Genomic DNA, 25,840 nt, shown 5'->3' on the forward strand with positions numbered 1-25,840 from the left:
AGCACATTAAACAACATACACACCTCCGTGGCCACAATAACATGTTAAGCCTTAAATCATACAAAAGCAATAATATTAATAACAGAAGTAATTCATACTTGCAGAATCTCACAAAGGAGAGTACCCATCTCACATTTGTATGAGTATTTTATTAGATCTTTTCAAAGGACAACACTGAAGAAATTACACTTTGATACAATGCAAACTAGTCAATGTACAGCTTGCTGTCCCATGAAAATAACTCAAAGACTCAAACCCTCCCCCCCCCCCATTAATATCTATACTAGGGGGCTACTTACAATGGAGGAATAACCTTGGCTATCTATACTGGGAGGACAACTATGACTATCTGCACTGGGGGGTGGGGGATACCGTTACTCGGTATGGAGCACCTTTGGTTACCTACCTATTCTGGAGGAGAACTTTGGCTATACTGGGGGCTATCTGTATTAGGAAGCTACCTCTGGTGACATATACTGGGGGATTACATCTGATTACCTATACTAGGGGACACTTCTGGCTACCAATACTGGGAAGGAAACCTCTGGATACTTCTACTGGAGGGACACCTATGGATACCTAATACCGGAGGTACCTCTCGCTACATAATACTAGGGGGCACACATATAAGTATTACTGAAGAAATCTGTCCACCTAATACTGTGGGGCTACCTATATTGGGGGGATAACCTTGGCCACCCATACGGGGGGGGGGGGGCTACAGTTACTGGGATGGGGCATGTTTGACTACCTATCTATACTGGGTGACACCTTTAGCTATCTTTACTGGGGGGGGGGGGGCACCTTTGGCTATCTATACTGAGGGCTCCATATACTGAGGGGCTACCTTTTTGACTACCAATACTGGGGGCTACCTCTGGTGACCTATACTAGGGGATTTTCTGTGAGTAACTATACTGGGGGGACACCTCCTGTTACCTATACTGGGAGGACACCTTTGGCTACCTATACTGGAGGGACACCTCTGGCTAACTAATACTGGTGGCACCTCTGGCTACATAATACTGGTGGCATTACATTTTAAGAAAAAGAAGGAAAGTATACTGTATTTGAAAGATGGTCCAATATATTTTCTTTCATTTAAATCTCATAAAAAGTATATTATACCTTCTGTCCAATATACTTTTCATGAGCAGCAGAGGGCTCCAGAGGTGTCTAAACAACTCAAAAGGGATGCACAAAATAGAGCAAAAGATGAGTGTCTGTTTTAGCTGACACTGCAGATACAGTGGATTGGCTTTGACTATGGGGGACATTTATCAAGAGTGTCTGAGACAAAATATTGATAGGTTTTTAGAAATCTATGCAGAATTGTTTCAAACATCTTAAGAACTCACTAGATGCAGTTTCCTTCTAAAACTATTTTAAAAAAGGAGGAATTAGGAAGGTTTGTCAGACAGTGCAGTGTGTAAGGGAAATTGCTGTTACTGAGGCAACAATACATCTGCTGTTTTGATACATAAAAGAGAAGTTATAATAGCATAAATATTTTATAAATGGTAGATTATTTTAGGTTAACTAACAAGATATAATGTAAATAAATATATAATATAAATGTACTAGAGCTGAAAAAGAAGATCAATGCCCAGCACTGGAAGGGTTAAGCACAGAACAGCTTCACAGGATTCAGAAGGGAGGAGTAGCCCTTCACAAATCATGCCTATACTGCACTGCTGCACAAGATGTGTAGAAGTGCTATTAAGCACTTCTTAATTTGCATATTTAGGGATGTATTTGCACTTTTCTTAAAGGCAGTGCAGTTCTAGAAATTCATGCTAAACTGTCGCTATTAAGTAAAATTTAAAGGGAAGCTGAAATAAGTAAAAAAAAAAAAAAGAATTTCACTCACATGGGGCTTCTTACAGCCCCCTGCAGCCGTCTTGTCCTGCGTTAGTACTCAAAGATTCTTCGGTCCCCTGCCGCAGCTAAGTTTTGTTACCGATAGCTTACAAGTTGATGGCCACTGTGCCTGCATGGCCCTGGCAGCACCCATCCTCGTTCACGCTCCCGTAACCAGGAGCGTCTTGCGCAGGCGCAGTACGAGAAAATCTCTGCGCAGGTCACTGAAGAAAGGAAAACTGAGCCATGGCAGGGGACCAGAAGATCGTTGTGTATAACGGCGCTGGACAGGATGGCTGCAGGGGGCTGGGAGAAGCCGTAAGTAAGTGAAACTTTTATTTTTTTTTTTACTTATTTCAGGTTCCCTTTAAGAATTTTCTTATTATCATGAAGAACAGTTCGCCCTGCTGGTTACAACTGTTTAAGAAGAAAAAATTGTTGGTAATGCTTTGATACAGTAAATCTGGCCCATATGTGTTATATTTCGATGCAGTGTGGATCTATTGCGTCGCTGCACAACGGACAAAATTTTATCGCATCACAACTAAATCAAATTATATTTCAATGGGGGCTTTCACATTGGTACCTTTGCAGTGCAACAAATTCCAATGGATCATGCAGTATGTTACTTGCGCATAGCAAGCATAAAGTCTATGGACTGTATGCTGCACTGTACACATCACCATTGTGATCCTATTTTTTAGGATGAACAACCAGAGCCGGGACAAGGTCCTCCAGCACCCAAGGCTGAGACACTAAAGTGCGCCCCCCCATCCTCCCCCCAGCCGTCACACACTGATTGCTGTTAGACTAAGAGGCTCCCCACTAGGGTCCCCAACACATTAATCTCTAGTTATTTGGCTTGCAGTCACTGCCATGTATCCCCTTTTCTTATTTCTCTCTGCTTTAAACACAATAGGGAAATGATAGCTGAGTAAGTTGTGCACCCCCTTCTACACTGCGCCCTGAGGCTGGAGCCTCTCTCGCCTCGGCCTAGGCCCTGTGCAGGGCCGGATTACCGACCAGGCAACAAAAGCAGTCGCTTGGAGCCCCATTCAGAGTCAAAGGGGCCCCATCAGCAGATAAACTAGCCCTCACCATCCTGTCAGCGGACGCTGAATGGTATAATGGTTAAAGGGCCTCTGAACAATGCAGTAACTATGGAAAGATGCATATCATTTTAAAGCTCTCTTTCTCTTATTTCCAATGAGATATAAACCGCCGCCCTATGCCTTTTAGTTTTCGCTATTTTCGTGATCGCAATTTCGATCGCGAAAATAGCGAAAACTAAAAGGCGTAGGGTGGCAGTTTATCTATCATTGGGAAGAGGAGAAAGAGAGCTTCAAAATGATATGCATATTTCCATAGCTACATTGTATTACACAGGACGACATTTCTCCAAAGTCGGCAGCTCGATTCAGCACAATGCAATGAAATATAAGGAACCAAGGGGGATATAATTACAAACATCATGCTGGTAGGTGTGAGGATGTAATTAATTAGTTGTGGGTATGCTTAAAGGCATACACACAGGCACTGCTCGGAGTCCCTTTAAGGGCTCTGCCTCTGACACAGGAGACCAGGGTTCGAATATCGGCTCTGCCTGTTCAGTAAGCCAGCACCTATTCAGTAGGAGACCTTAGGCAATTCTCTCTACCACTGCTACTGCCTATAGGGCGCGTCCTAGTGGCTGCAGCTCTGGCGCTTTGAGTCCGTCAGGAGAAAAGCGTGATATAAATGTTATTTGTCTTGTCTTGTCAAATGATGCTGTGTGCTGCTGATTGTCTTCAGAGCCAGGCTCTCCTCCTAGGTCCCCCTCCTGCTACTGTGTGCTCTGCCGCTGCCCACTCTTCCCTCCCTTCCCACAGAGAACCACAGCTGCAGCAAGAATGATAGCAGCAGATGGCAAACGCTCACTCACCTATCCATGATCCAAGCGATAGAGATCTCGTCATCTGAAACCCATCTGTCTCTTCTACAGTGCAGCCGCTCACTCTGAACTTCCTGATTCTCAGATCAGACAGGAAGTAGGAAGTAGTAATAGTAGTAGTAACAGAGTGGCAGCACTCTAGAGGAAACAGATGGGCTCCGGATGACGGGACCTCTATTGCTTGGATCCCAATAGGTGAATGTGAGTCATCTGGTGCTGTCATTCTCCCCCGCTGCGGCTGCCTTCTCTGCTGGACTATCGTATTCACTGGGATGGAGGCTGCATGGTGGCTGTCTAGTTTGTTCGGTGGTGGGGGTGGTTATGTAATTCTGTCTGGGGAACTGCTTCCGGTTTGGCGGTGTCCAGAGCTTTCTGCTATTGCCAGGCTGGAGATGCAGGGGGAAAGTGCTGCTGCTGTGATATCTGGCGCCCTCTTCATAAGGGTGCCCCAGCCCCTGAGTGCAAATGTCCCAGCCATTCATCTCTCACTCTGCATTTTGCCGCTGCTATTCCCTGCATTGTGCACCCACAGAGGAAAGCGGGCTGTTGCCCATAGCAACTAGTAGCTCGGCTGCCCCGGTGTGTGCGGCATGTTGCTGTGCAGCTGCATCTTCTGATTCTATTACTACATGATAGGGGGCCCCCAAATCAGTTACTTTGCTTAGGGCCCCATTTAGCCTTAATCCGGCTCTGGCCCTGTGCACAACACAATGTATATTGTGTGAAAGTAGCCTCACTGAAAATGATAACAGAATTCCCAAGCATCCAACCCAATACCCAGAATACACACCAAAAGAGACCAAAAAGCCCTCCTTCTTGCCTTAAGATGGTTTGATAATGATAAAGAAGAGTTGGGTGGGGTTGCACATCTTACCCAAGTAGTGGGTGCATAACCTTGGTCGTAAGCCATGTCATCCAGATAAGAGGCAAAAGCAGAACAAGGGCTGAGCACTGGTTAGTCACAGTCAGACAGGGTGCTGAGTGCCAGGGTAAGCTAAATGTGGAAAGGGGTGTCAGGGAAGGTATGAGGGTCTTTCAGAATTTCCATTGCCATTGCACAACACCCAAATGACTGAAGTACACTATTAGCTGCACATTTGAGGTTTGTTAACGCCATAGAAGCTGATAACTTTTAAAGGAGAGATTTGGTTTTAAAAGTAATACATTGAAAATAGTATTTCTACGCAATGCCCAATCACATCACACTTCCCGAAATTCTCTCCACAGTGAAAAAGCGCTGTAGGAAACCAGGCTGGCTGTGCGCAGCTCTCTTGTGGCCGCGTCACCACTGCCATCTAGCGGTAAGGAGTGGTAATTTCAGTCGGCTCACACACTGCTGCACTTTGCTACACTGCCTTTAACGAGAAAGTGCGGCAGTTCCGGGTTTGATCCTGCAGTGAGATCCCAGCAGGCTGTACGGAGCGGAGGATCTACCGGAGCCAGCTGTGGCCGGGGCAGGTGAGAGGCTGGGTCTCCCTCCCCCCGTGTGCCCTCCCCCACCATCATCACTGGTGTTACAATGTGTCACATCATCATCGTGACACATTGTATGACTGCCATCCTGTTATGTCATCGCGTCCTGTTCTGCGCTCTGCCTGTCCGTCCAAGCTGTTATCGCATCATCATCGTACTGTCATCACCCACACTGTCACTGGCATGGCTGTGTCACAATGAATGACTGTGGCCCGCTTGTGCCATGCCCAGGAGTGTCATTGTTCTGATTAGTGTTACACTTTGCAGGACTAACAGTGCCACACTGCATCTGTCCATACATCATGTTCACATAGAAATAAACCATCATCAAAATTATTATCACAAGTTATGCCAGATCTGTGACCCTGTTGGCACAGAGCCTCTGGGCATCATAGCCTCATGGGAGAGAAAACAGCACAGATCTGCATGCTTTGCAGCTTCTCAATGTCAGCAGGATAAATGACTGTGTATGTGACACAGACACACAACATAGTCCCCCTCATTTCTCTGGTGTCTCATCCATTGTTACTGTATGAACCAAAGTCAGTGTATGGATCTCTGGAAAGCAAAACCGTTCTTCCTGTTATTTAATTACTACAGTATTTATTATTATTATTATTATTTAATACTTGGACAGTATTCTTCAATTGAATGTGCTAATCTATTGCCTGTTTGCTGATCAACTGCCACAGAGTCCTAAAAGAATCAAATAATAATAATAATGCCAATATTTGTATAGCGCTTTTCTCCTATTAGCGATTGAGAGCAGTAGCCACTAAAGTTGCGGGTGTGCTAAATAGCCTGCAGAGTTAGGGAGTCTTACCCAAGGACTACTTACTTATACGGTAAGTACTAATATGAGATCTTTTTAGTAGACTTTTTGTCCATTTACTTGGTTTGTATTGATTAGGCATGATTTTATTAGCATAAAATAATATTAATCATACATTATCTGGATTAGTTATATCAGTGCTGATCATTAACCATTACTTGTATCAAGGATGGAACGGAGGTGCCAATAACTGGATACAACAGTTTAAAAGAGGAGGTAGTAGTGGACTTATCTCCCCAGTAAATAGACATAGAATTGGTTTATACACTCCACAATTTCATTGTGGAGTGTATAAATAAATTTCATTGTTAAAGTGAACCAGAGACGAAGCACCCTTGTGTATTTTACCATAGAAATCAGTGGGAACATTAGAGAAAACATTTACCATGCTCTCTGTTCCATCCTCACTGCTAAAAGTGTCTGTTATCTAGCTGAGATAAGAATCCCGGACTGAGCATTGAGTCTGGCTTTGCTATAATGACTCAGCTATAATGATTCCTGAGCAAAGCCAGCAGGGGGCAGGCTTGGACTTGAAGACAGCAAAGAACACAGTCTCAGCTATAATTATTCTGTAGCAAAGCCAGACCGACTGCTTAGTCGGGATTCTTATCTTAGAGGTGATAACAGGCAAATTAAACAGAGAACAATGTAACAAAGAGCAGATTAGGTGTTTACTGTCATGTTCCCACTGATTTATAAGGTAAAATACATGAGGTTGCTTCATCTCTGGTTCTCTTTAACTATTAAATCAACCAATTCAGTGTCTACTTACTGGGGAAGTAAGTCCACCACTACCGCCTCTTTTTAATGGTTTTATCTTGTTACTAGTGAACTTAAGCCCGTTAATATAATGGGCTCTAGGCCTCCCTCACCTCCCACCACATATAAGCTCGCACTGTGCGCGCACACGCCCCCACACCCCTAGCTCTGTCCTCCTCCTGCTCGAATGACCGCATGCATGTCGCGCATGCGCAGTGAGAAAAAAGCATGGACACAGGGACACAGGAATTATTATATAGGATTGGTACCTCTGTTTCATCCTTGTTACATTCGTGAGTCCACCCTCGGTGGAGGGTTTTTACCCCTTGTCTCCTATCTACAGAGAGCGACTTCTTAACCTGAGTGGGGTCAGGTCCTAATGCTCCCCATCCGCCTATACAGTGGTTGCCTTTGAGGTAACCCACACTTGTGAGTGAGTATAACAGCACACGTTTATATCTTTCTCCACGACCTGGTTATACTACATACAACTACACTACATTGGGCCCTCGGTGACCGTTTCTGTTTTCCTCCTACAAGTGATTAACCATTACTTTTTATGTCAGTGATTTCCACACTTTATTTAGATTTAGATGATTTAGAATTAACAATGAATATATAATGACAAATATTATTTACTAGTATTCAAATAACCTTTGCATTTGTTAGGATGTTAGTGCTTCCTGTATATGCATTAAAGCAACGTTTCAAAGCATACACGCTTCTTTGTCAAGCTAGGTTACAAGGCAAATATGTATTTGCCTTGTAACCTAGCTTGACAAAGAAGCGTGTATGCTTTGAAACGTTGCTATAATGGATTACAAGCATTTGATTCAATAAAAGAGCATTTGAAATAGATGGTGCCGGCTTGCTGATGCACATTGGAATTTGATCTGGAGTGCTGCCGGATCTGGCCGTGGCACATCAAATGAATAGCAGAGAAGGTGCTTCACTATATTCTTTACTATGTATATGCATTAAAGGAATACTGTAGGGGGTCGGGGGAAAATGAGTTGAACTTAGCCGGGGCTTCTAATGGTCTCCCGCAAACATCCTGTGCCCACGTAGCCACTCACCGATGCTCCGGCCCCGCCTCTAGTTCACTTCTGGAATTTCAGACTTTAAAGTCTGAAAACCACTGCGCCTGTGTTGCTGTGTCCTCGCTACCGCTGATGTATGGTCTGTGCCTGCGCAGTACGCTCCTGGTGACATCAGCGGGAGTGAGGACACGGCAATGCAGGCGCAGTGGTTTTCAGACTTTAAAGTCTGAAATTCCAGAAGTGAACCGGAGGCGGGGCCGGAGCATCGGTGAGTGGCTGCGCGGGAACAGGATGTCAGCAGGGGACTATTAGAAGCCCTGGGTAAGTTCAACTCATTTTCATCCAACCCCCCTACAGTATTCCTTTAAATAAGGGCCCGTTTCCACTAGAAGCGGTGCGATGCGGCTACATAGCTGCGTCACACCGCGGGTATGATGAAACCCATGCACGGCAATGGAACAGTTTCCACTGCGTGCATGTTGTGCGAAAAGGTGCAGAGCGATTTGAGAATCTGCAGCATGCTGCAGATTCTCGCACGCCCGCATCCGCCCGCAGCCGTGTCCCATCCCTTCAATTGACTTTCGCATCGGGAGATGCGGAAGTGACGTGGGCGCTGGCGAAAGTGATATGTAGCTGCATCGCATCACTTTAGCCAATGGAAAAGGGCCCTAAGTGTCTTGTTCAGGATTGCCAAGAATTGTGAATTATACACATGAAGTGACTCAGCCTTTGCCACGGTAACTTGTCTATTCGGTAGAGGAAGGAGGTGGTGCAGAGTAAAGAGACCAGCAGAGAGCTTATCCTGGCCAGCAATTATTACATTTGATGATTAGCAGAGCAGTACAAACTTTTGCTGTTCTCTGCGTTGAAATTAAAAATGTTTACACACAGGTAATGCTTTCAAATGTTCTTTTATGTACCTAAAGGTGCATACACACATCAGACTATAGTCTTTGGAAAATGAAATATCACAGACCAATCTTGCCACCCTTCATGTAGTATGAGAGCCATTACTCTACACAGTATATTCTATGAGCTGAACTCCCCATCAGAAAAAAATCTTTGCAAGATGCTGCACACAAACATGCTGCACACACTCAAAAGATCTGTAGCTGCAAAAGATCTGTTCCTGCCAAAAATCCATTCCTGCAAATTGCAATTATAGTCTATGAGATCTGCAGATCATCATACACACATGCTTTAACTGACATTCATCTGCAGATCAGATCCACCAGGATGGATTTTCAGATCTGCGGATGATTGCTTGATCTGCAGATGAATGTCAGTTAAATCATGTGTGTATGATGATCTGCAGATCTCATAGACTATCATTGCAATTTGCAGGAATGGATTTTTGGCAGGAACAGATCTTTTGCAGATCCTGATCTTTTGTTTCTGTACAGCATCTTTGTGTGCAGCATCTTGCAAAGATTTTTTTCTGATGTGGAGTTCAGCTCCATTGAATAGACTGTGTAGAGTATGGCTCTCATACTACATGAAGGGTGGTAAGATTGGTCTGTGATCTTTCATTTTCCAAAGACTATAGTCTGATGTGTGTATGAGCCTTAAGAGTAGTACTTCAATTTTAGCTTAGTAAGTTTAATTCCACTTTGAAGGACCTTGAGCCCACAGAAGGTTCTTGTGTTTTTGGGTCCTGCTTATGTATGGTTTCTTCTTTGTGTAGAGTTTTGAATGCAGTAATGAACTGTGTACACAGACAAGTTTTTGGAATTTTGGAAGTGATCCTTAGCTCATGCAGTGATTTTTACAAGTCTTGTACACTCGCTCGATGGCTCTCGGCCGAGGCAGCCAGTCAGGGCAGGAATCTAGTGTATGGTGGCTATTGATGCATCACTGAGCGATACGGAGTGATGTATCGCCTCAGGCCAATCCCATAGCTCCCCTGTTCACCCTGCCAATTGAAGCTGTTCCACCGTGCACCATGCCATTGATCCTCCTTCCTCCATAGCAACAGAACATGTAGATAGTCTATATGTGACATAGAAGACCACTTCAGAATAGTCTAATGTTTTGTCCATAGCCCTTCTTGGGTACAGTTGTGCATTTTAGTTTATCTTATTGGAGGATACATGATATGCAATTGAAATAGAGGTCTTTAACACTTTGGGCTTGATTCACAAAAGAGTGCTAACTGTTGGCACGGCCGCGAAACGATAACGTTTTTGCGCGCAAACGCGAATCTTCACACGAAAACGATATTGATTTCGCGCAAAAATTCGCAAAACGTTATAAAACGCAATGCGAAAATTCGAGCGAAAACGGCCGTGCTAACAGTTAGCACTCTTTTGTGAATCAAGCCCTTTCTCTTGATAGTTGGGAGATTTCATTGTCCCCTATACATACTTAAAGCATACCGGAAGTGAAAGTTGGATTAAAAATAGATAGTAGTGGGAAGCTTCTGGCTGGTCCAGAGGCTTCCCTTAACCTCTTACTCCCCGTCGTTCTAGCACTGGGTCCCTTTAACCACCCTGGCGTTCTGATAAGATCGCCAGGGAGGCTGCGGGAGGGGTTTTTTTTAATAAAAAAAAAACTATTTCATGCAGCCAACTGAAAGTTGGCTGCATGAATGCCCACTAGATGGCGCTCCGGAGGCGTTCTTCCGATCGCCTCCGGCGCCCAGAATAAACAAGGAAGGCCGCAATGAGCGGCCTTCCTTGTTTTGCTTAGATCGTCGCCATAGCGACGAGCGGAGTGACGTCATCGACGTCAGCCGACGTCCTGACGTCTGCCGCCTCCGATCCAGCCCTTAGCGCTGGCCGGAACTATTTGTTCCGGCTGCGCAGGGCTCGGGCGGCTGGGGGGACCCTCTTTCGCCGCTGCTCGCGGCGAATCGCCGCAGAGCGGCGGCGATCGGGCAGCACACGCGGCTGGCAAAGTGCCGGCTGCGTGTGCTGCACTTTATTTCATGCAAATCGGCCCAGCAGGGCCTGAGCGGCAGCCTCCGGCGGTGATGGACGAGCTGAGCTCGTCCATACCGCCAGGCTGGTTAAAGGGAACCTAAACTGAGAAGGATATGGATTTTCCCTTTTAAAATAATACCAGTTGCCTGACTCTTCTGCTGATCCTGTGTCTCTAATACTTTTAGCCACAGCCCCTCAGCAAGCATGCAGATCAGGTGCTCTGACTGAAGTCAGACTGGATTAGCTGCATGCTTGTTTCAGGTTTGTGATTCAGCCACTATTGCAGCCAAAGAGATCAGCAGAATGCCAGGCAAATGGTATTGTTTAAAAGGAAACATCCATATCCCTCTCAGTTTAAGTTCCCTTTAAACATATTTGACAAGTGCTTGACGAAAATGCTTCTCATCGCCACACTCTCTTTGTACAACATTATGTGTACTCCTGTTTAGTGGAAATGCATGACTACATTAAGAAATAACTGAGAAACCCCCATGAGGAGATGGACTAGTCCAAAACCTGACACACCTGTCAAATTTTCACTACCTACAGTAAACGACAGAAGCATTGGAAAAAAGTAGTTTATAAGTAGTAGTGCATTTTACTCTGGGAGAAATGTACATTTATATGTATGTATTTTACAATTTTTCATGATTAAGTGTCCTTTAGTTCAAAGTACGCCACACTTGTGGCTGCCTAAGCCTACTGCAGCGTAGTTTTATTGCCGCCCAATCCCATGCATGGGATACAATAGCACGTCCCCTCTGGCACAGAACTCCGTATCTAGGAGACATTGGCCTCAATTCACTAAGATCATGCTGGAGATAATAAGGCAAGAGAAAACTTACCTCCACATAAGAGAGAGTTATCTTATCTCTTCATTCCTTAAGTTACCTCCTCTGTAGTTAAGTTACCTCCTCTGTAGTTATTTTACCTCCTGTGTAGTTAATTTACCTCCTCTGTAGTTATTTTCACATGCAGTTAATAAACAGCCTGTCTTTAACTCTGGAGTTATTTTAAGGATTGAAGAGTTAACTTAAAGACAGAAGAGTTAACTTTAGGTTTGCCTGAGGTAAAATGTTTCCTGAATACTACATGCCTTATTACCATGGTAACAACTCTAGAAGAGTTATTAAAGACAGGAGATAACCTTAGTGAATTGAGGCCATTGGCCTCAATTCACTAAGATCATGCTAGAGATAAGGCAAGAGAAAACTTACCTCCACACGTGAGAGAGTTATCTTACCTCTTCATTCCTTAAGTTACCTCTCCTGTAGTTAATTTACCTCCTCTGTAGTTAATTTACCTCCTCTGTAGTTATTTTCACATGCAGCTAATTAACAGCCTGTCTTTAACTCTGGAGTTATTTTAAGGATTGGAGAGTTAATTTAAAGACAGAAGCGTTAACTTTAGGCTTGCCTGAGGTAAAATGTTTCCTGAATACTACATGCCTTATCACCATGGTAACAACTCTAGAAGAGTTATTAAAGACAGGAGATAAGTTTAGTGAATTGAGGCCAATATTATTGGCTCCTGACCTACTGATCACTGTGAACCAATCACAGTGATCAGGAAGTGTACATATGCTATCACCTGTCCTGATGCTTACCGCTCTAGCCCCCCTATCGTACCTGACCCTTTTCCGGGTCGCTGGAGTCGGGCTTTACTGCGCTGGCCAGGCTGCGTGCATCCTACAGCGCGCATCTGTGGCTGGGAGCGCTCTGCACATGTGTATGACATCATGTGCATGACATAGTGACGTCATACGCATGTCCAGAGCGCTCCCAGTTACAGACACGCCCTGTAGGACATAGGGGGTTATACATTGGACAATTGCTTTTCATGCTGTAATATTTCATTTGGCATAAATCACTTATTCACTGAGTTGTAAAAATTAGGGATGTGCAGGTGGAATATGCAAAGTCAGATTCATAGTAAATCTGGCCGATTTGTATAAGGTGAATTCTTTGTGACTCTGTGGTCAAATTCACTACAAGGGAGAGTTGCTTAGTTACATTTCTACATCCAGAGGATTATTCCTAGGTATCCTTGCAATACAATCAAACCATATAAATCCCTCCTTCTCTTCTTCTGCGTACTGTTTTTCCACTGTGATCGATGGATTTCTCCGTCTTCCATTTTGAAAATGGCCATTACCCCCTAACAGCTTCCTGGTCATCACACTGTTAAACTGTAATATCACCCACTTGAGCCATAGGGAAACATGGACATTACCTTGCACATTCAGTTGTAACTGACAGATGCTAATATATAACTGACAGCAACTGGTATATTTCAGTTCTGACAAAATCTTGTCAGAACTGGAAGATATCACTGTAAGAAAATGGTGAGCTTCTGAGAAGAACTGATGGTGAGGTAAGTATGTAATATTCGTTTGCAGCTACATTATGTGCTTATTTTAAATAATTTTACTCAGTTCAGGTTCCCTTTAAGCTTAGAAGGACCATTGACTGAATAAATATGCACCTGTGAGGTCAGGTGGATCTCCGGCTTTCCGACTTTGGTTACACCCAGGCCTTAATGCGCAAGGTGAGACTGCGGCCTAGAAGGCAGAAGCATCACCAAAGTCATACTAGACAGGAGCAATGGGCAGAATAGTGGACAGTCCGGGTCAACAAGAAGAGATCAGAAGTGAGGAACAAAAATGTATTTTAACACAAATCCAGTTACAAGTCAAGGGTCATACACGGGATATCAGATAGCACGGTACCAGGGATAGTATTAGACCAGGTCAAATATCAACACGGGGTCAGTCCAGGTATAAGAAATCCAATATTGCTGAAAAAATTGTATCAACAATGGGATATTAATAAATACAACAATATCTATTTCTCATAAGTTCTAGGTGGTCGTTCGGCAAAGGAATACATATTAACAACAGTATAAATAAAGTTTATATTGCATGTGATATTTGTGATACAGGTACAGATATTGATGAGCCACAGAAAGCAACAAGTACAGAGCAATTCAACAATGTAAAGCATTAACCATAGAAAATAATGCCCGCAATGTATACATTAATATGTAACCTGAATGCAGCTTTCCAATATCTCCTAAAATACAGCCCACATTACACAGACCCATAACATCTTACCCAGCCAGGAGGCCAGCTAACAACCCACCACAAGACAAAGGAAACCCCAAAAACCACATGGTCAAAGACTATATCCCCCTTGACTCCTCCCAATCACCACTTCCCTTTTAGGAGCCTCAGTGTCATTGGCTGAAAGAATGCTTTTCAGCAGATTTAAGCTTTATTTTTGCCTTAACCACTTTACCCCCGCCCGTACGAATTTCTCCGTCACTTTTTCCAACCTTTCACCCCAAGAGACGGAGAAATCTGTACTTTCCGCGCTCCCGCCGCTGCCCACGCTCCTGCTCGCTCTAGCGCACACTCCCGCTCGTAAACACGCCGCTCGCCCAGAGATCAATGAACGGGAAAATCCATTCCCGTTCGTTGATCTAAGCCCCGCAATGATCCGCTGCTTGTCCGATAAGCAGCGCGATCATTGTGAAAAAAAAAAACTTTCCCAGCCTCCTAGTACTTCCTCCAAGCGTCCGGAAGGACGCTTGGAGGTCGCATTAAACAAAAAGTTACTGTTGCCATCTTGTGGCCAAATAGTAAAACTACACCCTAAAGCATTTTTCACATACAAATTCATTACTTATACACAAAAAATTAACTCATTACCTCCCACGCTCCCCATTTTTTTTTTTCGTAATTAAAAAAAAAAATTAAAAAAATTACAATTAAAAAAAATACATAAATAGTTACCTTAGGGACTGAACTTTTTAAATTTTTATGTCAGGAGGGTACAACACTGTTACTTTATAAACTAGGGGCTTGTAATTAGGGATGGAGGCAAAACTGAAAAAAATGCACCTTTATTTCCACATAAAATATTGGCGCCAAACATTGTGATAGGGACATAATTTAAACGGTTTTATAACCGGGACAAAAGGGCAAATACATTTCATGGGTTTTAATTACAGTAGCATGCATTATTTAAAAACTATAATGGCCGAAAACTGAAAAATAATGAATTTTTTCCCACATTTTTCCTATTTTCCCATTAAAACATATTTAGAAAAATAATTCTTGGCATAATGTCCCACCTAAAGAAAGCCTAATTGGTGGCAGAAAAAACAAGATATAGTTCATTTAATTGTGATAAGTAATGATAAAGTAATAGACGAATGAATGGAAGGAGCGCTGAAAGGTGAAAATTGCTCTGGTGCTCAAGGGGTAAAACCCCTCAGTGGTGAAGTGGTTAAAGAAAACCTGAACTGAAAATTAAAAGTCAAAATAAGCAAACACAAGTCATCCATACCTTCCATGTAGTCTACTCCTCAGTGTCTTTCTCCTGTCCTGTTTGTTCACTGTGATCAAGGGAATTTTCCGTCCTCGATTTTGAAAATGGCCATTACCCCATAACAGCTTTCTAGTCAGCACACAGTGAAACTGTAACATCGCCCACTTGAGCCATAGGGAACCATGGACATTACCTGGTTCATCAGTTTTCCTCTCAGCTATAACTGACAGCAACGGATATATTACAGATCTGACAAAATGTTGTCAGAACTGGAAGGGATCACTGTAAGAAGAAAATGGTGAGCTTCTGAGAGGAACTGATGGCAAGGTAACTATGTAGTGTTCATTTGAAGTTACCTCATGTGTTTATTGTAAATATTTTTACTGAATACATGCTCTCTTTAAGTTCATTTAGCAGGAAGTGAAGGGTTTTGTTTCAGAAACGTGCTCTAAGAATGATACATTGGCTGCAAGCTGTGAATCGCATACAGTCCATTTCTTACACAGGCAGCAATAAAATACACAGTCCAGAGATCAGGCAAAAGGTAAAACACAGGTAAGCCACAGAAATCACACCCAGTAATGTAGCACGAGGCAAATTATCACTATCATGGGCAAATTGCAATGTAATTGTAAATTACCTATTAAGTAACAAGTCCTTGGGCAAGACTTCCGACTGCTCCAGGGTGGCCTACTGAGCTCACCCTCAGTGCCTGCAGCTCTAGAGCACTTTGAGTCTGACAGGAGAAAAGCGCTGTACAAATGTTAACATTATTACCGTATATGAATATTTTAATGTTAGTGACATTACCTTTCAAAATGTTAAATTGAAAGGTCATAGTTTAATATGAAATAAGCTCCAAATTCCCCAGCCATGCATGTTATCTGACTGACATAATTTGTTGTTATCAGTCCTGTAATGAGCAAAGGTGACTGAGTGTGTGTAAGAGGTCATAGTTTTCTGTCCTGGACTGGGAGGAACTGTGGCACTGCTGCTACATATTCCAGCTTTTGCACCGTCCTTACATAAGTGCTGCTGATGCCAGGGGACACTGAGGCCTGGAGGGGAAATCCTGCAAGAGCAGACGGCAGCGACTCTACACTGTAAGTCTGAGAGCTACAGTTTTGCTAACCTGGATGTTGCTGATTACAAGGATAAAATTGCTGATGGGCTGACACAGACTACAGCAAGATCTGCAAACCCTGTACAGCTATAGCTATAGGGCTTATATACAGTGCTTGTGGCTGGGCAAATACCTTTTATCATCACAAAATATTTTTATTAGACTTCCATGACAAGCTAGCAGATGTATAAACGTGTTTATGGCCACATTGGACTGTCCGTGTTAATAGATAGAGACTAATGAACAATTAATTTTATTTGTTAAAGCGTGTGTGTGTATGTATGTGTGTGTCTCAGGAGGCAAAAACAAATAAAGCATCTTTTGTAGAGTGAGTAAGAGTTAGAATGCCCAAATATTTGGATTGTCTTCACTCACTTCCTGCCTCTGCAACTACCAAGCCACAGTGCTCCATGGAGATCCCAGGGACAGGGAATGAGCAGAGTCAGACATCTCTACAGTGGGGAAACAGACAATAATAAACACCCAGAAGTTACCATCCCCTTTCTACACTTATTTTTAACTTTTTCCGGACCACCGCAGTATAAATCTACGTCGGGCGTGTGGCGCTGCGGTTCTGACCGGACGTAAACTCTACGTCCCATTCACCGCGGGTCCCCGCCCGACAACGACGCTCTCGCCGCTTTCTACCCGCTGCAATGTGCTGCCCTGCCGCCTCTATGACGGCAGAGCACTGTGAGCCGGGCAGCAGCCGTTTTCATTGGCCCTGTCATTCCTGTCCTTGAGTGACAGGGTCAGGAGCCAATGAAAGCAGCTCCAGACCGGCGCACAGCGCTCTGCCGTCGTAGAGACGGCAGAGAGAGCAGCCTGCGGCGAGGACAGAGTGGCGTGACCGGCGGGAGCAACGGATTATTGTGGCGATTTGTCAGGATACAGCGTTTTAGTGCACCAGCAGCCTCTGGTCCTTAAGGGGGCAAAGGGTGCTGGTACTGAAGTGGTTAACTAAAAAACAAAACAAAAACATTTATCTAGTATTGTGTTTGAAATGTATTTTCTTTTCTTTTGACAGGACCCACCGGATAGGAATATGGACTTGGATGTACTGAACATGTTCCTGATAGCTGGAGGGACCTTGCTTATCCCTATTTTGGCTTTTGTGACCTCCTTTTTCCTGTGGCCTGTGGCTCTTATCAAGATATATTACTGGTAAGGCTCTTGCATCATGTCTGCCCAAATTATCATTATTCAGAGTTACCATACACAATATACATTATAAATATATAATAGAGCTGCATCAATTTCTATGTACTGTCCAATGCACATTTTCTTTATAATGGCAGTGCCCACTGCTTTTGTTTACAGTGAACCCACAGGGGATACAAATGCAATCAGCTAATCAGGGGAGTCAATAGGCATGATATGTATTTTGTACCCTGTTTGCCTTGTATAGCTTTGTCCTGTGTTGTATAACCTTGTTACATCTGTCATCCTTTGTAACATTGTATGTATTTATTGTCCAGCACTGCGTAATATGTTTGCGCTTTATAAATACAATAAATAATAATAATAGGCAGATAATCAAGCCCTGTATAAGGAAATTGTAGCTCCTAGATCAATTATGTAAACATATTTATATGTATTATGTTTACATACCTCAGCACAGAGTCTTTTCTGCACTATGAACCATCATTTCACTATTGAAGGAAAGTATAGTTATAATTTTTGGTTTAAACAGGTTGACCTAGCGTGGTAACTCTACTGTTATAGATCTTTGCCAAAAGGAGGTCATTAGATCAGGTAAATGATCAATATCTACCTCTTATAGATCATTATTATTGTATTTATAAAGCGCCAACTTATTACGCAGCGCTTACCTACCTGCCTACTTACCGTAATTTTTCATTTTAAAGTCCTTTATTAAAAATATTGTTTCGTTATGACAATGAATCAATATAAACAGGAACAGAGTACAAGTATCCCGTCGAGGAGATTGTGTGTGAATAATTCTCGCCATCCTGTCCATTTAGTCCAGATCCTATGAAGTTTCTTAGGGCTTCCTCTGTGTGTATTCCAACCTTTTAAAGGGGATACCTGTATGCCACCTTGCACCATTTGATATTAGATAACGTCTTAGCCAGCCCCGTTTCTTGCCCCGTGCGGAGCGTGCCGCCGCCCGGGGCGCTGTTGGGAGGGGGGCGCTATAATGGAGGGGGGAGCCGGAGCCGCGGGGAGGGCAGCCCTCCCTCTCCCTCCCTCTCCTCTCCCGGGCGCCCTCCGTGCTCCCCCCTCAGATGCAGAGTTCGTGAGCAGCAGGGAAGCGCTGTTTACAACTCACCGGCTGCCTGGCTCCAAGCGCTGCTCTCTCGCCGCTGGTCTCCTCTCTCTCTCTGTATACGTACTGATACACGCTGCTTCCTGTAGCCGGAAGCAGCGTGTATCAGTATGTATACTAGAGATGGGAAGTTCGGATCTTTTCAATGATCCGGATGATTCGAATCGGATCATTGAAGAGATCCGGATCTTTGATCCGAATCTCGGATCATTTTACTACCGGAAGCATTCGGGGGTGAAATGAACAGCAGGACAGGTCTGTGGACAGGAGAAGGGGAGGGAGTGGACACACAGAGAAGGGGAGAAGATGGACAGAGGGCAGGGAGTGGACAGAGATGGGAGGAGGGACGAGCAGAGAGCAGAAATGTTTGCACGTAATACCCACATGCTGAAGTCATATGCTTTACATATATTTCACCTATATGTTCATCTGTACACTTTGAAAGAAAAGGTCGCACAGTGAAAGAAAGCATTCCCAGAAGATAAGTGCAGCAGTGCAGGAGGATCACATTGCCTTTCAATCACACTGTCTGCAAAGTTACTGAGCTGTGCTGAGCCAAAAGCTTCCCATGTGTTCACTGTGCAGCACTACGGAACAGTCAGCCTATAATGGGCAGCACATTGCAGCCAGTATGTGTGCTCTACACATATCTGGCAGTGGCACCCATGTCCCCTCTCTCTCATCTACCTGTGGCTGTGCAAGGCTGCCTCCCTTCCAACAGAGCGATCCATCTCTGCTCTGCTTCCAGGACCCCGCTGCCCGCTGAGAGGGGGCGTGTCGCTCCTGGCCCCGCCCCTTTTGCGATCCGAATCACTCATTTTGATGATTCGGATGATCGACTCATAAAATAGATTTGGATCAAAGATCCGAATCGTTCATGATCCGGACAACACTAATGTATACAGAGAGAGGAGACCAGCGGCGAGAGAGCAGCGCTTGGAGCCAGGCAGCCGGTGAGTTGTAAACAGCGCTTCCCTGCTGCTCACGGACTCTGCATCTGAGGGGGGAGCATGGAGGGCGCCCGGGAGAGGAGAGGGAGGGAGAGGTCGGGCTGCCCTCCCTGCGGCTCCCCCCTCCATTATTGGGGGCATCTACCTATCTAACCTATTCTGGGGGCACCTACCTAATCTAACCTACGCTGGGGGGCAGCTGCTAATCTAACCTACGCTGGGGGGCACCTACCTATCTAACCTACACTGGGGGGCAGCTACCTATCTAACCTATACTGGGGGCAGCTACCTAATCTAACCTACGCTGGGGGGCAGCTACCTATCTAACCTATACTGGGGGCAGCTACCTAATCTAACCTACGCTGGGGGGCAGCTACCTATCTAACCTACACTGGGGGGCACCTACCTAATCTAACCTACGCTGGGGGGCAGCTACCTATCTAACCTACACTGGGGGGCAGCTACCTATCTAACCTACACTGGGGGGCAGCTACCTAATATAACCAACACTGGGGGGGCAGCTACCTATCTAACCTACACTGGGGGGCAGCTACCTAATCTAACCTATACTGGGGGGCAGCTACCTATCTAACCTATACTGGGGGGCACCTACCTAACCTATACTGGGGGGCACCTACCTAACCTATACTGGGGGGGCAGCTACCTTATCTAACCTATACTGGGGGGCAGCTACCTAATCTAACCTATTCTGGGGGGCACCTGTCTAATCTAGCCTATACTAGGGGGCACCTACCTAATCTAACCTATACTGAGAGGCACCTACCTATCTAACCTAGGGGGGGCGCAATTTTTACACCCTCGCCCTGGGTGCATTTTAGCCTAGAAACTGCACTGGTCTTAGCAGATGTTTGATCTTATGCTGGGAATACAACATACAATTTTCTGTTAGATTCTTCTGTTAGATTTTTCTGTTAGATTTTCTGTGAGAATCAATAATTACATTATTTTCTGTAGAGAATGGTCATTATTTCCTTGCGTTGAAAGACATCCATGGCTACAATTGCTAGGTAATGCCTAATGATGTTGATCCAGGGATTTTATCTGATTGCCATCTGTAGTCGGGAAGGAATTTTTCCCTTTAGGGGCTAATTGGACCATGCCTTGTAAGGGTTTTTTCGCCTTCCTCTGGATCAACAGGGATATGTGAGGGAGCAGGCTGGTGTTGTACTTTATACTGGTTGAACTCGATGGACGTATGTCTTTTTTCAACCAAAATAACTATGTAACTATTATCTCTGGTGCATTGTCTTCTGTTTGTCTCCTGCTGAATAGAACAATGCCTAATTGCTCGGCAGATAGATGGTAAGATAGATACATTTTCAACATGTTGAACTTTATCTATCTGGCAGGTAAATCTAACAGAAATTTGTATGGTGTATTCCCAGCATAATATTAGTTGCCCATCTGCTGGATCTGTACTGTACACAGCTAATGCAGCCATTAAATGTGTGTCGCTTCTTCCTGCAGCCCTCCCATCACACTCAAATTAATAAACAATACCCTTTACTCATCACCAGGGCTTGATTGATAAAACAATCAAGCATTGTTCGAGAGGGCTTTTGTTTATAATAGTTTTTTTTTAATTAGATTTTATACAATATACAATACAATAACATTTCTATAGCGCTTTTCTCCCATAGGACTCAAAGCGCTTAGGCTCTCTCAGATTCAGTAATTAGTAGGATGAAGTATTCACACAACAAAAGTTATATTTCTGCAAATGCCAAACTGAACAGGTGGGTTTTCAGTCTGGATTTAAACACGTCCAGGGATGGAGCTGTCCTGATCTGTTGAGGTAAGGAGTTCCAAAACGTAGGGGCAGCATGACAGAAGGCTCTGGGACCAAAAGTTTCCAAGTGGACTCTGGGTATGACTAGATTATTAGAACCTGTTGATCTGAGAATGCGGGGATTGCTACGCAGCTGCAACATATCTTTCATGTATCCAGGGCCTAAATTATTCAGGGATTTAAATGTCAGTAGGCCGATCTTGAATAGGACCCTCCATTCTATAGGTAGCCAGTGAAGGGAGTGCAGGACTGGCGTTATGTGGCAGTGACGGGGTTGGTTGGTTAGCAGTCTGGCAGCAGTATTCTGTATCAGCTGTAGTCGGTACAAGACCTTTTTTGGAAGGCCAGTGTAGAGAGCATTGCAGTAGTCCAGTCGGGATGTGATGAAGGCGTGGACTAAGGTTGGCAGATCTTCTGGGGGTATGAGGTGCTTGATTTTTGCAATGTTCTTCAGGTGAAAATAGGATGATTTCACCACAGCAGAGATTTGAGTTCTGAACTTTAAATCCCAATCAATTAGAACTCCCAGGCTACGCACATGATCAGAGCTGCGCAGATCCGTGCCTCCTATTCCCAGTGGTGAAGACTGCAAGTTAAGTTGTTTTGTTATCATGCTCTGCCCTCCTATCAGAAGGACTTCAGTTTTGTCTGCATTTAGTTTCAGCCAGTTGTCATTCATCCATTGCTGTAGTTCACGTAAGCAGGCGTTACGTTTCTAATCACATTTTTAATTTATTAAAAATATCATGTAGGATAGCCTTTAAGGCCCTGTAGCTCTGCCCTCATTGCACGCATGCAAGCATAACAGCAATATTACATGACATAGGGTGGTGTTGGAAGGGAAACAAGCCAACACTTTGATCCACATAGGGTGCCGCTGTGCCACACTAGATCTGCCAACGGGGTCCTTAGTGGCAAGCCCAAACGTGCCCACATAATATTGAAATGATGTGGCGCGGTGGTGAAGAATGGGTCCAGCGGCGACTTAGTCCAACAAGTTGATTCAAAGTTGCTGACGTTGTGCCTGAGTTTACCGGGTAACAACGCTACATGGCGGCAGCCATTTTTCCTGTATCAGACGATGTCTGCCATTGGACTTATGCTGGAAGAGGCCAATGTCGTACATAATTCAACACAAGATTGGAAAAGGTTAAAGCTTAGGCACATGACCTGTTCTTCATTAAGAAACATAATTGTTGGTAAGCTATCAAATTGCATCACTGTAAACCTGGTTCTGTTACATAGGAAATCTTTTTCTTTGTAACTAGCTGATTTGCCACTGCCAGTATTTTGGTTAACAATGAAGCAACTTCACTTCACATGCTGCAATGTCAAAGCACACATGATGTGATTCTCTAAGGTCGTTTTTACACTAAAGGTGGCCACTAACTGTCCAATTTCTAGCGAAAAATCGTTCGAGCAATCAGAAATTCTGATTGGATGAAAATCGTTCACTACACCATCAACCAACCAATCATTGCTTCCTATCTATCACGACCAACAAGAAAATCAAAATTTTGGTTCAACGAAAATTCAATTGGACGATTGTTTTTTTTATAATCGTTCATTATCGATTGTGCCCATCAACTGAGATTATTTACAACCAATCCGTTCAGAATTTCTGATCGCTCTAACGATTTTTCGCTAGAAATTGGACCGTTAGTGGCCAGCTTTAGAATTGGCGGCAAGGGTGCAGTGCCAGGCCTTTGGGGATTACCGCATAAGTAGGTGGAAATCTCGTTCTGGCTGACAGCCCAACAGGAAGTGATGCTCGCTTGCAGTAACTTCCTGTTTTGAAAATATGGAAGTGCATGGAAACGTATTGTTTGTGACTCGTGTATAAGTCGACCCCTATACTTTTATTGAGTGAGTCAGACCTACATTTCTAGACTTATACTCGAGTATATACAGTAGATGTTTTTGAGTGAGCAATCAGACAGAGTCAGATAAAGACAACAAGGATGCTGCCCAGGGAAGTCTGAGATTCCTGAACCGCTCACGTGTTCCATTGGTCTATTCACTAAGTAATTAGCATTGGAAGATCATGATAGCAAATTCTGAAAAAAAAAAAAAAGTAATTGAAGCACTCACTACATACAGGTAATCCTCGGTTAACGAACGAGATAGGGACTGTAAGTTCGTTCTTAACCTGAATCTGTTCTTATGTCGGAACACTTTGCCATCTCTGTCCCCTATACCTCCTCTGTGCCCCCTGTGCCTCCAGTGTCCCCCTGTGTCACCTCTGCTCTTTGAACCTGTTTATATAAGTTTAAAGAGAACCCGAGGCGGGGTTCTTACAACACAATCCCTATACAGAGGCTGGGTCTGCCTATAGAGCCCAACCTCTGTTTCTATTTAGCTTCCCCCAACCCCCCCCCCCCCCCTGCGCGCTGCGAGACCCCATAAAACACAGCCACGCTGTGCGTGCTGTGTTTACCTCACTAATGTCAGTCTCGGCTGCTCCCCCGCCTCCTGAATCGCTCCGGTCCCCGCCTGCGTCCCTTCCATCCAATCAGCGGGGAGGAAAGGGGCGTGGGCGGGGACCGAAGCGATTCAGGAGGCGGGGGAGCGGCGAGACTGGCATTAGTGAGGTAAACACTGCGTGTCGCCAGCGCGGCTGTGATTTATGGGGTCTCACAGCGCGCAGGGGGGGGCTTTGGAGGAAGCTAAATAGCAACAGAGGCTGGGCTCTATAGGCAGACCCAGCCTCTGTGTGCAGATTGAGTTGTAAGAATCCTGCCTCGGGTTCTCTTTAAAGTGAATGGGAACCGCATTTAAAAAAATGAGACAGATACTTACCCAAGGAGAGGGAAGGCTCTGGGTCCTATAGACAAAAAAGAGACGGCACACCACTGGCTCTGCAAAACCTGAGGAAGGATTTTTATCCGTAACATGTAGTGTTTGTTCGATTAATACACAGCAAGTTTGTAGAGCCAGTGGTGTGCCGTCTCTTTTTTGTTTTGATGCTACACGAGCTGTATGAGCAATCCAGCTGAGGCAAGGCAACGGCAAGTGTTCAGGTAACCCGAGACCTGATAACCGTATTACCATACACCAGTCTTTTGCATCTGGGTCCTATAGAGCCTTCCGGCTCCTCTCCTGGTCCCCTAGATCCAGTGCTGGCTCACCCGGTAGCAGTATTTGACTAAATTAGTCAAATACTGCTTTATCCGGCCGAAGGAGGCTTCAGAAGTCTTTAGGGAGCCCGAGTGCTCCTGAAGAAGGGCGGCCCTGTAATGCACCTGCGCAAGCACGCTTTCTTGCATGCTCACGTGTGTGCACTATGGAGCCGCACGCCTTCGGGAGGACACGGCTCCCGGAGACTTACACATACCCTTTCGGCGGGGATTGAAATGGGGGGAGCCAGCACAGGATAGAGAGCACCGAGAGAGGAGACAGAAGGCTCTATATGACCCAGAGCCTTCCCTCTCCATAGTTAAGTATTTGCTTCATATTTTTTAAATGCTGTTCCCATTCACTTTAAAAGCCATTTTTTTTGGCTTGTTCCCATGGAAACAGAGAATCCATGCCGTTCATATCGGCGGGTCGTTCGTAAGTCGAAGACTACCTGTACATCAGTTTTTTTTATGATCACTACTGAAAGTAACCATTTCAGATCAAGTGGATCAAAGGAAATACACAAATATTTAAATGCACAGATAGTTTCCTTGTTCCAGACAAAACCTTTTGAAACCCATTATCCAGATATTTATTGTTCCAGTTACCTGACTAAAGCCTTTTACACACACTAGACAAAGACAAGACAAATAACATATTGTGCTTTTCTCCTGGCAGACTCAAAGTGCCAGAACTGCAGCCACTAGGATGCGCTCTATAGGCAATAGCAGTGTTAGAGAGTCTTGCCAAATTCTTACTAAATAGGTGCTGACTTACTGGACAGGAGAGAGCTGGGATTTAAACCCAGGTTGCCTGTGTCAGAGGCAGAGCCCTTAACCATTACACTAGCCAGCAACACTAGATAGTTCTTGTCCGAGGTGACCTGTCGGGACCACCTGTGTTGACATTCAAGCACATGTACAGCTGCACCTGATCGCCCGTGATACATCGGCAAACAATTTTAGCTGGCAGATCATCTCAGTAAAACACAGGCCAAAGGCATTGCTCTTCTTTTCTCTGTGTTGTTGGCCCAGTTCCCTCCCCCCACTCCTAACAACAAAAGCTTAGAGGCCAGTGATGTGTCTGTATAGCATTGGGACCTGTGCATTGAACAATTAACATCTGAATAAATTGTTTAAATTAAGCATTGTACATATTCTAGATGGTACTCCAGTTGGGGCCGGCCTTGCCAAGAATCTAGCATATGTACGGTGGCCCCTGACCCGCCTCAATGTGTGGCCAACAGATTTGGAGTGCTGGATTACATAGTCCTCAACCGTCCGGTTTTCGTCGGGATTCTCCCGATTTTGGGGGGCTCTCCCGCTATCCCGGTATGAGCCCCCCAAGTCCCGGGCGGCTGTCAGTATTGACAGCCGCCCATAACAGGAGGGGAGCAGCGCAGTG

The 25,840-nt window shown here is 44.6% G+C and overlaps 2 protein-coding genes across 2 annotated transcripts in view; one reads left to right on the forward strand and one right to left on the reverse strand.

Moving 5' to 3' along the window:
* DNASE1L3 (deoxyribonuclease 1L3) overlaps positions 1-15,416 on the reverse strand; it is a 79,309-nt gene extending 63,893 nt beyond the window's left edge. Inside the window, exon 1 of the mRNA XM_068253741.1 lies at positions 15,165-15,416. The gene's annotated coding sequence lies outside the window, so the exon portion shown is untranslated. The remainder of the gene's footprint in view (positions 1-15,164) is intronic.
* Positions 13,354-25,840, forward strand: part of ABHD6 (abhydrolase domain containing 6, acylglycerol lipase) — a 57,837-nt gene continuing 45,350 nt past the window's right edge. The window contains exons 1-2 of the mRNA XM_068254941.1: positions 13,354-13,362; positions 17,311-17,433. Of these exons, the coding sequence (XP_068111042.1) occupies positions 13,354-13,362; positions 17,311-17,433 (132 nt within the window). The remainder of the gene's footprint in view (positions 13,363-17,310; positions 17,434-25,840) is intronic.

The sequence above is a fragment of the Hyperolius riggenbachi genome, chromosome 9 (genome assembly GCF_040937935.1).
Source record: "Hyperolius riggenbachi isolate aHypRig1 chromosome 9, aHypRig1.pri, whole genome shotgun sequence".
NCBI classification, from domain to species: Eukaryota; Metazoa; Chordata; class Amphibia; order Anura; family Hyperoliidae; genus Hyperolius; species Hyperolius riggenbachi.